Source organism: Buteo buteo, chromosome 4 (genome assembly GCF_964188355.1).
Source record: "Buteo buteo chromosome 4, bButBut1.hap1.1, whole genome shotgun sequence".
NCBI classification, from domain to species: domain Eukaryota; kingdom Metazoa; phylum Chordata; class Aves; order Accipitriformes; family Accipitridae; genus Buteo; species Buteo buteo.
Genome location: NC_134174.1, coordinates 46,506,499 through 46,521,204, shown reverse-complemented (window position 1 = coordinate 46,521,204; position 14,706 = coordinate 46,506,499). Strand labels below are relative to the sequence as shown.

Sequence of the window (14,706 nt, the reverse complement as noted above, 5' to 3'; positions counted from 1 at the left end):
CCTTGCAAAACCACTGCTACCAAGGAATTGTATCTTACCATTTCCAATGGTGTGTGGGCTGTTTGCCCAGCTCCCAGCTGGTGAAGTAGACTCCACTTCCAAGATGCTGCTGCTGTGAGACTTTGGGATGTTACGCCAGGCAGGAACCAATCCACCTGCTCGCTTCATATGAATGTCCCTCCAAGAAGAGAGCAATTACAGAATTATAGTTTACCATTCTACTAATCTCTCCAGCAGAAATTATATCTACCTTTTTTTTATCATCACATAAATATTTACTTGCATTTTAATTTCATTAAAAAAAAAAACTACCACAAGAAAATCTTGGGAGAAACAAGGAAGGAGAAAATTAACAAGGGGGAGGACAGTAATTCTATTCTCCTCCATAAGAGTATGCAATGCATATTAAACCCGTGGTCTGACAGCTGTTCTCAACAGATTCTTAAAACTGAAAATCTACTACTGCGGCCATAAACAGTCTTGGTTTGTGATTGCCTGAAGCTTCCTAAGCCAAGGAGAGAAACACATTGTGCTGGCTATTTATTTTTGCATATAAATATTGCAAGTACCTTGCAAGACTTCAATGAACCTCTCTAACTGAAAATGTCAAAAGAGTTCTACACAAAACTATTGATTTCTCATTTTGTACAGGGCTTCTACCAAGCGATGATTTAACTGAAACAAAAATGTCTATGAGCTGTTCAAAGGACAAGCACCAAGTCTGATATTTTAGTTGAGTTTTTAAATCATAAACTAAGGGTACAACTACTTCAGATGCATCATTTTAGTCAACATTTCTCACTCAATCGAACCTCATTTCTTTTCCTTCTCAGTAGCAGTAAGTTAACAATATACTGACAAGAAAAGGAATCAAACGCATGCAGATTCCTATTTCCCTTCTATTTCTCCCTTGCCCCGATAAACCTGTATTACAAGCTAGGAGCACTGGTTTGCTTTTTTTTTTAAAAAAATGTTCTATATCATTATGTAACTACAGAAAAGAAATCAAACTTCAAATCACTCCTGTCATGGTTTAACCCCAGCCAGCAACTAAGCACCATGCAGCCGCTCACTCACTGCCCCCCATCCAGTGGGATGGGGGAGAAAAATCGGGAAAAGAAGTAAAACTCATGGGTTGAGGTAAGAACGGTTTAATAGAACAGAAAAGAAGAAACTAATAATGATAACACTAATAAAGTGACAACAGTAGTAATAAAAGGATTGGAATGTACAAATGATGCGCAGGGCAATTGCTCACCACCCGCCGACTGACACCCAGCTAGTCCCTGAGCGGTGATTCCCTGCCCCCACTTCCCAGTTCCTATACTGGATGGGACATCACATGGTATGGAATACACCATTGGCCAGTTTGGGTCAGGTGCCCTGGCTGTGTCCTGTGCCAACTTCTTGTGCCCCTCCAGCTTTCTCGCTGGCTAGGCATGAGAAGCTGAAAAATCCTTGACTTTAGTCTGAACACTACTTAGCAACAACTGAAAACATCAGTGTTATCAACATTCTTAGCATACTGAACTCAAAACATAGCACTGTACCAGCTACTAGGAAGACAGTTAACTCTATCCCAGCTGAAACCAGGACAACTCCAAAAATGAAGTTTGTTGAAATCTACCTGTGGGTGCTTGAGCTTTCAGACAAGGGCATGTCCAGACTAACTGGGCTGTTGCTGTTGCGTTCACTGCTTTCATAGCCAGACTCCATCCTCTGTATTAGATGAGGATGTTGATCCACCATATGATGCTGGGTGTCCCGGCCTAGTACACCACACTTGTATCTGACATTTGACTGGCTTGATCTTGTTTCTTGAACAGCATGTTCCTTCACCTCATTCTCAATAAACTCTTTACCTGTCAAGATAAAAGAGTATAGTTTGGTAGAAGATCCAAGCTTCAATACCAGCAAATCATCTATACATATGTTAGCTTCTCAACCATCAGCCAGAAGGACTGCCTTTAATTTGGTGTAAAACTAGCAATATTAAGCAGGAAAAAACCCAACAATGCTTTTACAGCATTCCTAGTAATATTATGCAATAATCTATTCAACAAATTTATTTTTGAATCTCTCCCCTTTAGTATAATTTACCATATTCCCGCCCAGGTAACAATCCAGTCTGGAAAGAAAATCCCTTCCTCCCCATAACAATTTGTCTAAGATCATTTTACAGTATACCCAGCAGTAGTTCCAGTTTATATTCGTTGTTATACTCTGTCATATCTACTTCAGATGCTGCACTTTTTATGTTGTTTATTTTGCCATTTATGATTTGATGAAGTTTATATAACATTAGTTCAGAGAGGAAAGGAAAACTTTTTCTCCTTTTTTTAGTTCTTCCTTATTTTGATTTCAATGTGTCTTCCCACTTTCCTCGTTTGCTCCCCTTGCTTCCTTCCCTGGAGCTGTGTTCTCTTCTCCCTTCACCTTCCCTATACACATTGCTTTATGCTTCCCAATTCTTTTCAACCTTCAGCTCCTTCTAGTCGGTATTATCTGTCCCCCTCTCTCTCCAGGCCCCCAAAGTTCTGCAATAGCATTCTTACTAACCACAACTCTACTGCCAGTCACACAAACCTCTTCCTTCTCATCCACACACTGTCCTTCAAGCACTCCAAGATGGGAGCGCAGCAGCTCCAGTAGCATAACAGCATAAAACCCAGGAACTGGTAAACATCTGCTCTCCACACTCTTTATAGTTTCAGGACTACCCTCCTCTTGATAGGGAGCAAAATAACTGTTACATTCATTTGCATACTGTGGAAAGGGAAGCAGGGGGCTGGGGCAGGGGCAACAAAAGATACCTAAAGTTGTTTCACAACAATTTTATTACCTTCAAAAACAGCAAAGCTGAGGACAAAGTCTTTACGTACTAGTTCCATAGGTGCTATGGTGTAAAATGGTCCCAGATAAATCATCACTGGCTGCCAGGCTCTTATCCTCACAACAAGAACTCAGCACTGACACATGAGGTACTCACTGCACCATAGTCTGAGCCATCATGCAAAAATACCATGATGAGCCAGAGGAAAAAAAAAAAAAACAGACCAATGCAAAGGGCCATTCCAAGGGATGAACTTTCAGATACTTAGCAGGCTAGCTCTGTGTCCATTTAAGCAGCACAGACAGTAATGTTTCCCTTACTATTTTCCTTACATGTGAAATTTAGCACATACAAAGCAAACAGAAGTATCATACATGCAACATGAACATCACATACACAGAAACTAGCCTTCAAGGACAAGACTCACCACTGACCTAAATGCCACATTCAAAATTTCACTTTCCTACTTTACTTAAGCAAAATTGGATAGTGGAATATAATAAATTCCACACATTCTGAAATAAATCTTTCTCCTCAAATGCTTACCTGCTTCTTCAGAGAAGGGGCTAAGCTGAGTGTAGCCACAATGTTTCCTCTTGTCTTTACTGAAGATGCTGTCTATATTCAGAGACTCTCTTTTGGGTCTCCAGGTTGGCCGGTACCTGCTAGACGAACTGGATTTAGACTCGCTACTGGTACTCTCCACTTCCCAGTCTCGAGAGTGTGCAGAGAGGCTTTTTGAGGGTCGTGTTTCTGCCTGATCCACACTACTCCCTCCACGAGGAGAATTCTGGATGGTTTGCGAAATCTGCTGTGGTCTGCTGTGGATCATATTGCTCACTGTCTCTTTAAATTCCCTCAGCCTGCTGGTGCTGCTGGATGGTTTGGGGGCAGTTCTGGGGGCTTGTTTCTCCTTCAAGGTTTCTCCTGCAGTTTACAGAGACAGCAAAAGCCACAAAAATAACTTCAGATTAAACCAGCAGCTCTACTTGCAGCATCGTCATGTGGACTTTGAAAAGTAAAAGACAAAACACCCCCTTGGTCCCCCACAACAAAATAAAAGAAAAAACAAAACCAAAACCAACCCCCCCCGCCCCCCCAAAATCCAACCAACAGCCCCCAAACAAAAAAAAAGCAAAGACAGGACAAATACAGACACAGATGTAAGAAAAAAGGAGTGAAATGCATGTACACACTGAGGATCTTAAAAACATGCAGAAAGAGATACTGATATTTGACATAAAGTAACATCTCTTGCCTTCGCTATGGTATCCTGATGACTGAGCCTCATCTCCTTTTCGCCTAGACCGGCTAGAACTCCTTTTGCGGTCTGCCAGCGAGCCCTTTTTGGAAACATGCCTCTGATTGCACTCACTGTCAGTCAGGTGCCCTGGAAGAACAGAATAACACAGTAGAGATGACAAGAGCCTTCAGACTGAGCGGTCTTGTGTGCTAAAAGCAGCAGGGTTCTCCTGATCCTTAGGAGCTACAGACACTCCAACGCTAACTGGCATGTTTGGGTAAGTTTTTGTATCCAAAAGTTTTGGGGTTTGTCTTGGGGAGGATGTTCTGTTTTTGAGGTCATAAAAGAGCAATACAGCCCCTACAAGGAATCTGGTTTATGAGAGCTCATCCACAGGAAGAGGAAAAAGTTGACTCTGCCTAATCTTCTAATAGTCTAAAGGACACCACTTTCTTGCTGTCTGAATACTTTTTCAGTTTTAACAGCCATGAACATGAAAATCCCGAGGACAGCTTGCTTGACATTACTCTGCTGAATGAAGACTCAAACACACAAACAAGTTACCGTGTAATAATGAATTACTGCACGTCATCAGCTGCTCTGCACTAACTATCTATTTGCACTCTCTTCACTTGTAGCAAATACTAAGTAATCTGAGTTGGCTTAGTGTACAGTGAAAAAGCCCCAGTTGGCTCTCAAGGACTAAGTCAGCTAATTCACATCTGCCACAAGCTAAGAGCATACACACAAACCATCAACATGGATCAGCTGACACATGACAACGTTCCCTTAATACAGCTCATGTGTCTGAGCACTAATATTTTCTCTTGCACACAATTTATTCCCCATTTCCTCATATCAAATGTGAATTAAGAGTATTTGACTTTTGCCTTTTCTTAATTTTATCGTTCTCACACATTCACAGTCCTAAACCTGCAAGCACAAACACACGCATGGCTTTACTCACGTGAGTGGTCCCAAACAGAGATGCAAGATAAGAAGGGAATTTATGAATAAGCTACAAAGACTTTTCTCTAGCCTTTATATCACCAACTTTCAGCTGCACAGGATGACAGGAAAGGAAAATCCCTAGTACCCAATTAGTGGATTAACAGTCCCCAGACTACATAGCTGGCTGTTCTAAGCCTTCCCCCTTCTCTAGAAATTAACATAAAAATCAACAACATTTAAAGCAGATTTTACACATAAAGTTGTACATTCAACAGTTAAAAAATAATTCACTTCAACTACAACCGCTACAAAGATACTGTAATAAATGCATGGTAAGGAATCCAAACAACAAAAAGCAAGCTATACAAGAGTTGCATTTTTATTAATCTGCAAAGTGGAGAGTGATTTTGTAGCCAAATTCTTTAGAAACAAGCAGATTATATAAAAGAAAAGAAATTAAGGAAGTAAAAGAGAAATGTTGGCAGTGAAGACAGAAGAAGTGCAGCATTTAGGTGACTGAGCATGAGTCAGTGCTTTAGGAGAATGTTTTTTGCCTTCACAGCATGGACTGTCACACATCTTTTAGGTACTGAAAGTACAGTATTATCTTATACCTTGTATATATACCCTCAAGATAGAAGATACAAGAGGCTTACGTTTCACTTCAGAGCGTACAACTTCTCTAGTCAAACATTTTTCCCCTGAAAGTTCTTTTAACCTGACAGGGAGTGCTTGGTAGCATCCTTCAAGTACTGTAACAGGAACTATTTAAAGATATTTAGTGCTACTGGAGCTAGCTTAGGGTCTGCCTAGACTAATCAGAGCCCAATTTAGCCTTGTAGAATGAAGGTTGCTAGCTCTGCATAAATACTTTCTCCTCCTTTCGTAAATTGCAAATTTAGTCCTCTTGTCACTGGACTTTTAATAGCCATGGAGGAGATGCCAAGAAACAAAAGTTTGCAGGACACAGGCTTTGTTGTCTTTAGTTGGTCCCTCTGGAACAAAGACTAAATCCAACATAATGTATTAATATAGGAATTACAATCCCAAGAATATTAGCTAACACTTTAAATTCTTTTTTTTTTTAATTCACTGAAATAACAAGCCAGGATTTCTGTCTGAGTGCCCAATCATACACTTAAAAGGTGTCCCTTGCTGAATGTATCACTTAAAAACCTCATCCTCCAGAGGTGAGATGGCTTCATAAGCAAACAGTGATATTCAAAGGAAAAGTTTGGTTTTGTAGGGCTTGTGTGCATGTCTAAGAATATGTCAGAGAAGAGAATAAATCAAACAGGTTAAGACAGAATGCCCCTTACTCCCTCCCACTGAAATCTCAGTTGTGTGTATAGGGCAGCCAGAATACGCACATTTTTCTCAGCAGCACAGGTTGGTAGGAGCAAAAGAGGGCTTATCCAGCCACTCTTCATGCCCCCATTCTGAAGTACCCAGATGCCTGAGGTCATATGACCCAATGGTGGTCCTTCCCCGGAGGACGATGTGGGATAGGATCCGTAATTTTCTGGGCTGGAGTAATGGCTAAATGGCCATTAAATGAAGAATCCTGCTCTTGCCCAGAACGATTCAGTTGACAGGTCAATGTGGATGGCTTCTTTATAGCCCCACAGATCAGCATTTGATGATTGAGCAGTTGTATGAGTTGGCAGACTGACTTTTTTGGAAAGGTTTTGGGTAGGTAAAAAAAAGGGGAAATGCCCAGACAGGTGGCTAGCTAAGGGGACAGACTGACTATAGCTAAGGCTGAATCAGGGAAGATGAGGACAACTAAATTTAGGTGGAGAGATGGGCTAAGCTGAAGGGACTAACACAGGATAGAATCAGTAGGAGAAGAAAGAAAAAGAGAAGGACAAAGTCACTAAAAATGATAGAACAAAAGGTTACATGCTGAACTTCATGCTTACATGTTTGCAACCATCCCCCTACCCTCCCTCTTCTGCTGACTTCTGCATGGCAAGTTTTGCAAGGAGGAACCTAATCCAATAAAAGCTGTGCCACTTTTGCAGACTATATAAACAGTATTCCACCAGCATTTTCAATTTTGTCATCTTCGTACTCTGAAGATCAACATAAATTTTGTTTCCTCATCACTCAAATTCCACTCCAACCTTCCGTTCTTTCTCACCTAGGACTATGACTGGAACCTACAGCATTAAGTATTTGCTAAAACATCAAAAGTACTGTTGGGCTATCTAAAACCATGTATTACACTTACTTGGACCTCTGATGAAGAATCAAAGACTACTACAGAAAACCAACTTGAAACTCCTTTTTGGAATTTGATGTGAAAAATATTTGTACCATAGATTGTTTCAAATGAACCAAGTATGCATATATCATCAGAATACAAGAGAGCAACTATTTTGCAACTAAAAGGACAAAGCTGTTGACACTCTGGTGCAACAGTTGCTGATTCAACTCTCATCTTCTTAGAAGGTCTATTTAAGGCACAATAAATTAACTTTTCACACAGACGTAGCAGGTCATATTTCTGATGCTTGAGAAGTCTCACCTTAACTCATGCACTACTTTTTCAGAAGTGATGTTAGAAGTTAAAAGTTACTGTATGCAGAAACATGCTAACTAGGGTCACTGGGCATGAGTAATAGATGAGATCTAAGCCTTCAGACTTCCAGTTAACCTCTTTTCAACTAAAGAGTGTTCAGGCTGACTGTTCAGCTGCCCAAAGGAACATATATACACATTGCCTTCTCACTGCAGATTCTCACTTCACTTGCTTTCATGGCACAGGCAGGAAATAATCTTATGCTCCACCCTGGTGCAGTAAATACTACCAACACCCACTTACATAGAAAGTCCTTAGTGCCCAGGTATGACAGAGTCTGGTGATGAAACACCTTTCTCAGACAGCTACAACTCCTGAAATGAAGTAACTGCCCATAGATGAGTAAGTAGCACACACAACGCTTACCAAACCGTAAAATGGCAATGTACAGACTCCAACTTACTGAATTATATAACAAAGAGAGCAGGTAGGATTGTGGATAACAGAAAACATGTCTGTAAATGTTTGTCTGGCTAGATACAAGTCTACAGAAGTCAACAAGACGTTTAAAATTACGCTTATTTTTTGTGAATGTCAACGGTTCATTACAAACCAAAAACATTTAGGATATTAAACACTGTTCCCTATCCTGTTTTAGGTTTTATAGAGAGAGATTTTTCACTGGACTCCACTACAGTCATCATATTTAATAACAGTGATCACACAGATATAATGGTATCTGCTACCTGTGTCCCTGCTGCTTTGTGAAGCTGCATCATTCTCCACATTGTAGATGACTGTCCCCTGCGAGTCAGAGGAGAAGTGACTGACCAGAGACTCATGGTGCGCCTGTTTATAAGGATAGCTGTCTGTAGAGGAATCTGTCCTGGTATCACTCGAGATGGAAGGTTCTCTCCCTAGGGAAGGAAGCAATATCAAATTGCAATCTTTCTGGGCTATTATAGAAGTCATGAGAGGCTAAAAAACCAGAGGAAACTACACAGAAGTTAACAGAAAAACTGTTGAGTACCAAACATACAAACTCAGATTCAAGGATGCCAGAGCTTATGGGAAAGGTCCTCTCCTTTGGAGGGGGAGAGAGTGTCATTCCTTCTGCAAGCCTTTACTTCTTTCTCTTTGACAACTCCATATTTATCAAATCCTTTTAACATGCAAAATTAAACTACATCCACTGGACTGAAAGTACACATTAGTACCACACTCAAATTATTTTTCATTAATTTTTGACACTGTCAAGTGTAATTTAAACATGAAATACACTGCTTCAGGGGAAGTCAAAGTTAAAAAATTAGTCAAGTCCAAATTATTAATACAGGTAACAAGAACATCACAAGTTATAATAATTAACACATTTCATCTATTATGAATCAAAAGCTTATCTAGTGAAACTTTATACTGAAATTGTATTATCTAAAGCAAAGTAACCTGCTCCTTGTCAAGAAGCTAGCATTGATCCCCTGCACAACTGGAATATTAAGAAGGATGAAGCATCATGATTCAACTTCAGTACAGTACTAAACTCATTAAAAGAGGAGAAAAAGATAACCTCCTCCCACCACTTTCAGTACATAAAATTAAAAATTTGAACAGTTTGAAGACTGTTGGCCATTTTATATATGCGATGTATACACTCCTGAATATACAGGATATTAATTTTGTACTCGTTTCTCAGGGGACAAGTTAAAGAAGAGAGAAGAAATTAAAGAAGCAGTTCTTAAGTTTAATTGCAAACACTCAGCCTGAGGGCAATTCACATTTTCAGTGAGAGCAAGTCCTGTACCTGATGTCCTATTTAAGGATGCCTAACAACTTTTGAAATCAGAAACTTCCCCCCACCTCCTTACTGGTTAAAAATCTTATTCATCTAAAGAAATATAGAATACAGCTGTTAAGGAGATAACGGTCACAGAAAGAAAGGTGAATGTAGGCAACCAGAATCAGTGCTGCAGAACTGAGTACTAGAAAACAATTTGTAAACTGAAGTCTTTATTCAACAGAAAATCAAAAACATTACGAGGAGTTGTTTGCACTTAGCTTCACAACATTTCGTAGCAGCATCTTTGACAATCTTTCCTCCATAATTTGTAGTATCAGATCTTGATGTGATTAGACGCATTTATCAGATTCCCCTGACAAAAGTTCAGGTACAATATTGCGATTAACAGCTTAAGAATAAGCAATCTCTGTTCATTTCTGAATTATGGGCTGTGGATATCTGATAACACTGAGGAATCCAGAAGCTGTAGTTACGCTTAGTGAGAGACAAAAAGGCCATTCTGAAAAAGGTATATTAGGGAAGAAAACTCTGGATATCAAAAAGGCTAGAAAATAACTCACTTATATTTGACAGGAAAATGTATAAGGTACAATTTCTGCTGGCACTTCAGCTTACAATAATCTCACAAATTCTCTCAAGAGCTTGGTATCAACATTGAACACTGCAGACTACAAGAATAAGCCTTGAGGACTCACCAAGTGTTTTTGAAATAAAAGAGCAGGTTACTCACTACAGCCTTCTGAATTCTATCTGAAAGGAAACAGCTTTTTATTTTATTTTTTTTTAATTCAGCTTCCTGAAGTAATTTTAGAACACAATAATATTAGATACTGCAGAGACAATGAGCAGAAGGGTTATCTATGTATTTCCTGGAGATCAACCAGCAGAACAGCAAGGCAAATTTACAGTGTGTATTACCCTGACGCTTGTAGAAGTGCTCACAATTGATATATAGCACTGAAGACCCTCCTCTTCCTCCTCCAGACTTCCCATCTTTTTCAGAACAGGAAGATAGGTTTATAAATTGCAAGGCATCTTGTCAACTGAGAAGTGAAGGTCATCTTGCCAGTGTTTTTATTTGCATTTATTTTTAAGAGGAGTCGGAGATTTACTTCATTACTGGTAGACTGTCAACACATAAATAAGGAGACAGCAGATGTTCTCTGCAGATTCATTGACCAGGAAGCATAAAGTTAGCTACTGGCCAGGAAAACCATAAAATATTCTTGGAATTACAGTTGTATAAATAGGCTAAAATCCTGGAAGAAAGGTTGTATTTCCGGTTTTAGTCTAGCCTTGCTGTTCTTGACAACTTATAAACTCATCTCCAACTCAGGATATTCTCTGCAAACACCCCAAAATAGAAACAAATTTCTTTTGCAAAGCCTATAAACTTTCTTTTGCACTATAAACTTAGACCCATTTTTTATTTTCACCCTATCTCAATTGCAATTGCATATCTTTCTCAGAATTTATCTATTCCTCTTTAAATGAGGCCACAACCTCCAATGGTGTGATTAAATATCCAACAATACCCAGAACTTCATTAAACCAACAGCCTGTTCAGACGACTACTGATATCTTGAGCAGACCAAGTTCTAACCTCTGAAGCACCTTATTTGGACATACCTTTCTAATTCAACGGACTACCATTAATACAAAGAATTCAGGAAGTAGCAACATGTTGAAGGCCTCTGAGATGTTAAGTGCTACATATCTACAGCTGTAGATCTTTTTTGATGCAAAACAGACCATGAAAAATGAAGAAGTAAACATGATCTATGGGCATAAGTCTTTGCGAATCCTTTCCCCTTCAGTCTCCCACAAATCAGTTTGTATCTCTTGCGCTGCTTTATCTGAGTAAAAGACAAGCCAAAGGCTGAAGAGAAGCTGCACTGATTCTGTCTATTTTTAATTAAATGGTATTTCTTCCCCTTCCCCCCCACATACATCCACCATCCTAGCAAAGGACTAATTTATGACATTTCCTTAGTATTTCCTTTCCTTAATTTCCCTCCTGAGTTTAATTCTGCCAGTTCCTTTAATTTTTGTGTGTTCGTGCATCTCTGGTCTTGTTCCCTTCCTGTTAGAACTGCTGATGGATTTATGAACTTAAGTCACTGAAGTCATCAGTTATTGTTCCTCTCTACGCCCATGCCACAACAGGTCCTTCACACACACATCCCACATCCCCACCCAGTTTCTTTCTCCAAACCTTTTTGGAAAGGGTTACTACCCAAACAATCAACAAAGTCATGGAATGAGAGAGAAGTTCAAAGGTGAAACACTGGTAGTCCTCTTCAGAATTCTAGATCAGCTTTGACAAGCAATAAAGGACTCCAGCTAACAAAAACACACCCAAAACAGAAGAACAATTTTACATGCAACATTATAGCATAAAGGTATAAAGCATATAGTCCAGACTGCTTACCGGAGTCTTCACTATCATAGCAAGTCCTGCTATATTGCTGTAAATCCACTTGAGGGGGCAAGTCTTGTGTTGACACTGGAGTTCCTCTTGGATCTGCATACAGCAGCAGCAAAGGCTGATAGTGACCCTTAATGCACTTTGTCACAACATCTTTCCATTTTGGACCAATCTGAATTAACAACAATAATTAAAAAAATGCACAAGAAAGGTTTTCTGTCATCATTTTCTATAATAAGCTCTCTTTTTTCCCCTCATGCTTATTTCAGAGTTTGATTTTCCACTGACATTCTTTAACTCCTTCTATATCCAGCATTGAACTGGACTCGCCAAGAAAGCTCTGGAAACAACCCAACTAAAATCAAGGTATTCACCATCTTATGGCTAAACAAATTACAATTCCTGCGAAAAATATGACTGCAAATATAATCCTCCCCTTTCAGACTTTTCTCCCCCCATAAAAAGCTTGCCATCCTCTGAAATGTTCTAATTTTGCATCAGTCCAAAAAGAAAAAATTAACAAAATTTCTTCATCCATCCATCAGCATAAACAAAATAAACAATAAAAGACATCAACAGCATGACAGCAAATTCAGGTCAAAGCCAAACTCTTTGGTGTGTGAATATTTCTGCTGTTACAGAACCTCTGCAAGCATTTTGATAGGCCAGGCAATGATTGATATAGTTATATTAATCTCAAAAATCTTCCCCATGTACTACTACAGGTTTCACCTAATATATTGAACATCTATTCCAATAAATTTGCTCCATACATGAGTATTCTACTAATGCACTGCAGCACCTATCCTTGGCAAAGTTCTGCTGTAGAGAAATGTGACTGAACAAATGCAAGGATTAGAGTTTTCCCTTTGAGACTGTGCTTGGCATGACTACAAGAGAAAATTTTCCTCTCTCATCTTTGTGCTTCTATGACTAGAAGGAATAAAAGGACAGTGGTGTGAAATAACGCCAAATTAATGGGATGTAATAATGGCGTGCCAAGACCACAGTACTGGTATCTCTAATGTCAAGGACCTCACACTTGGTGAAAAGGGTGGGGGGGAAGCACTAACAAAAGAAGCAGAAAATTCATTGTTGGCAGCAACCACGAGGGAAGACTGACATCTAGATACTTCAACAAAGAACGCAAAAAGCAGGCCACTAAATAGCTATACTGCGTGTCAGCAAGGCAAAGAGATGTACATTAGCTGTGTTCACAAGCAAACTGTAGGTTTTCAGACAACAACATAAAAGCAAGACTGGCAGCCAACAGGACAGAACTACAAACAGGGCTTCTGCGATTTCTGGTATGCTTTTTTGAGAATCCTTTACGTCACTCAGAAAAAGGAGCAACAGATTTATGGATCTCGAGTGGAAAAGTAGCCAAAATTTCTCAAAATCTGTAGAAAACAATATGGATCTACACAAAAGTAGCTAACAAATTTCTAACAGATTATTTTTCTAAACATTATTTTCTCACCTCTTTGACATGAGCATCATCAAAGTACATCCACTTGCGGATTTTAGTTTGGAAGAAGAAGGTAGAATAATGTTTTCCATAGTAACAGATCATTCCCACTAAATACAGCTCTGAGTGTTTTGCTCTGTCATCAGTTACTCTGAAGAAGAGCTTCAAGAAGGGAGGTAAGAAAAATGAAAGGAGAAATTAATAAAATGCCCAGAATTTTACAGACTGCTTTATGTTTAAAGACCTCAAAGTACTACAGAAAGGTGTCAGGTTTTTACTTCAAAAGATACAGAAAACAAGGCAATAAATACTTAAGTAATTAACTAATGTATAAGCAAACTCACCGACACAGGCTAGGAAGGGACTCCTACCAACTCACCAGATGCTCAAGAATCAAGTCAGTCTCACAAGACTGTGGCTGTACTTCAAGGAGGACCTTTACAACAATGCTATAATACCTCTTCAGAATTTGAAGTGTGGTTCTATTCTGAAAATTTGTATTCTTTGTGTCATGCTTGCTGATTATATCACATACTGTTTAAAAGATTCATTCCTCTCTGCTTTGTAGAAACAAAGTGGTTCTGACAGCGAACAGCTGGCATTTATTCTGACTTAAGCAAAGACAAGTTTATGACAACACCACAGAAAAGATGAACTGAAGTCATCAGCAGGCTGAAAGAATTCAGCACACACAAAAAACCCCCACCTGTTTTCTATTTAACTGATCAGGTTTTACCTAAAAACACACAGAACTCATTTTTTTAGTGTGTTCGTTCTTTACTATGCAAGGACCACACTGTTTCATAACCACATTTCCATTAACTCGCACTAATTTTGGTACACTGTGCACTGGCCAATGCTTTTTTTATATATGTGTGTATACATATTTTCATTATTTTAATGTAATACCTCAATGCTACAGTAAGACACAGCTACAATTTGGTATACAATAATTCAGCTCCAAAGCATCAACTAATCTAGAATAAGTGAATTCTCTAGGGGACAAACCTCTAGATCCCAAACACTAATTAATTTAATCTATCATTCAATCACACAGTGCCAGCTACCATCTCCCAGCAACTGCTCAGTTATAACTAACTCTTAAGTGTTACAACCACACACTTCAATGAAAAGAGGATTTAAAGAAGTTAAAACAAAACCAAACAGAACCCCAAAATACATTTTGTCTTCAAAAGAAATAGAAACAAACTTCTGTTCTTCAAAATGAAAGAGTGCATATGTATTTTCATGGAAACAGCACAAACCCCAACCCAAAATTACCTTGCACTTAAAAATATTTCTTGATTTAGACAAGCTTTGTTTTCTGGAGTAATTTTTAATTTTCAGTCATTTCAGAAATACAAGAATATGCAATTACACCAGTACTTTCACAGGTTTTGTGAAGCATTCTGGAACAGGTCACATCCTTGGATCTGCCCTCTATTCATGGACACCGAAAAG

General features: G+C 39.0%; 1 protein-coding gene across 13 annotated transcripts in view; it reads right to left on the bottom strand.

The window, feature by feature from the left end:
• Window positions 1-14,706, bottom strand: part of USP54 (ubiquitin specific peptidase 54) — a 115,828-nt gene that overhangs the window by 26,554 nt on the left and 74,568 nt on the right. For 10 of the 13 annotated variants that reach the window (XM_075025800.1, XM_075025801.1, XM_075025788.1 and 7 more), the window contains 7 exons: window positions 13,258-13,407; window positions 11,781-11,949; window positions 8,298-8,468; window positions 4,092-4,223; window positions 3,380-3,760; window positions 1,628-1,862; window positions 39-178 (listed from right to left, as the gene is read on the bottom strand). In XM_075025800.1, the coding sequence (XP_074881901.1) occupies window positions 39-178; window positions 1,628-1,862; window positions 3,380-3,760; window positions 4,092-4,223; window positions 8,298-8,468; window positions 11,781-11,949; window positions 13,258-13,407 (1,378 nt within the window). The remainder of the gene's footprint in view (window positions 1-38; window positions 179-1,627; window positions 1,863-3,379; window positions 3,761-4,091; window positions 4,224-8,297; window positions 8,469-11,780; window positions 11,950-13,257; window positions 13,408-14,706) is intronic. The other 3 variants (XM_075025795.1, XM_075025796.1, XM_075025799.1) reach the window with 1 other exon arrangement.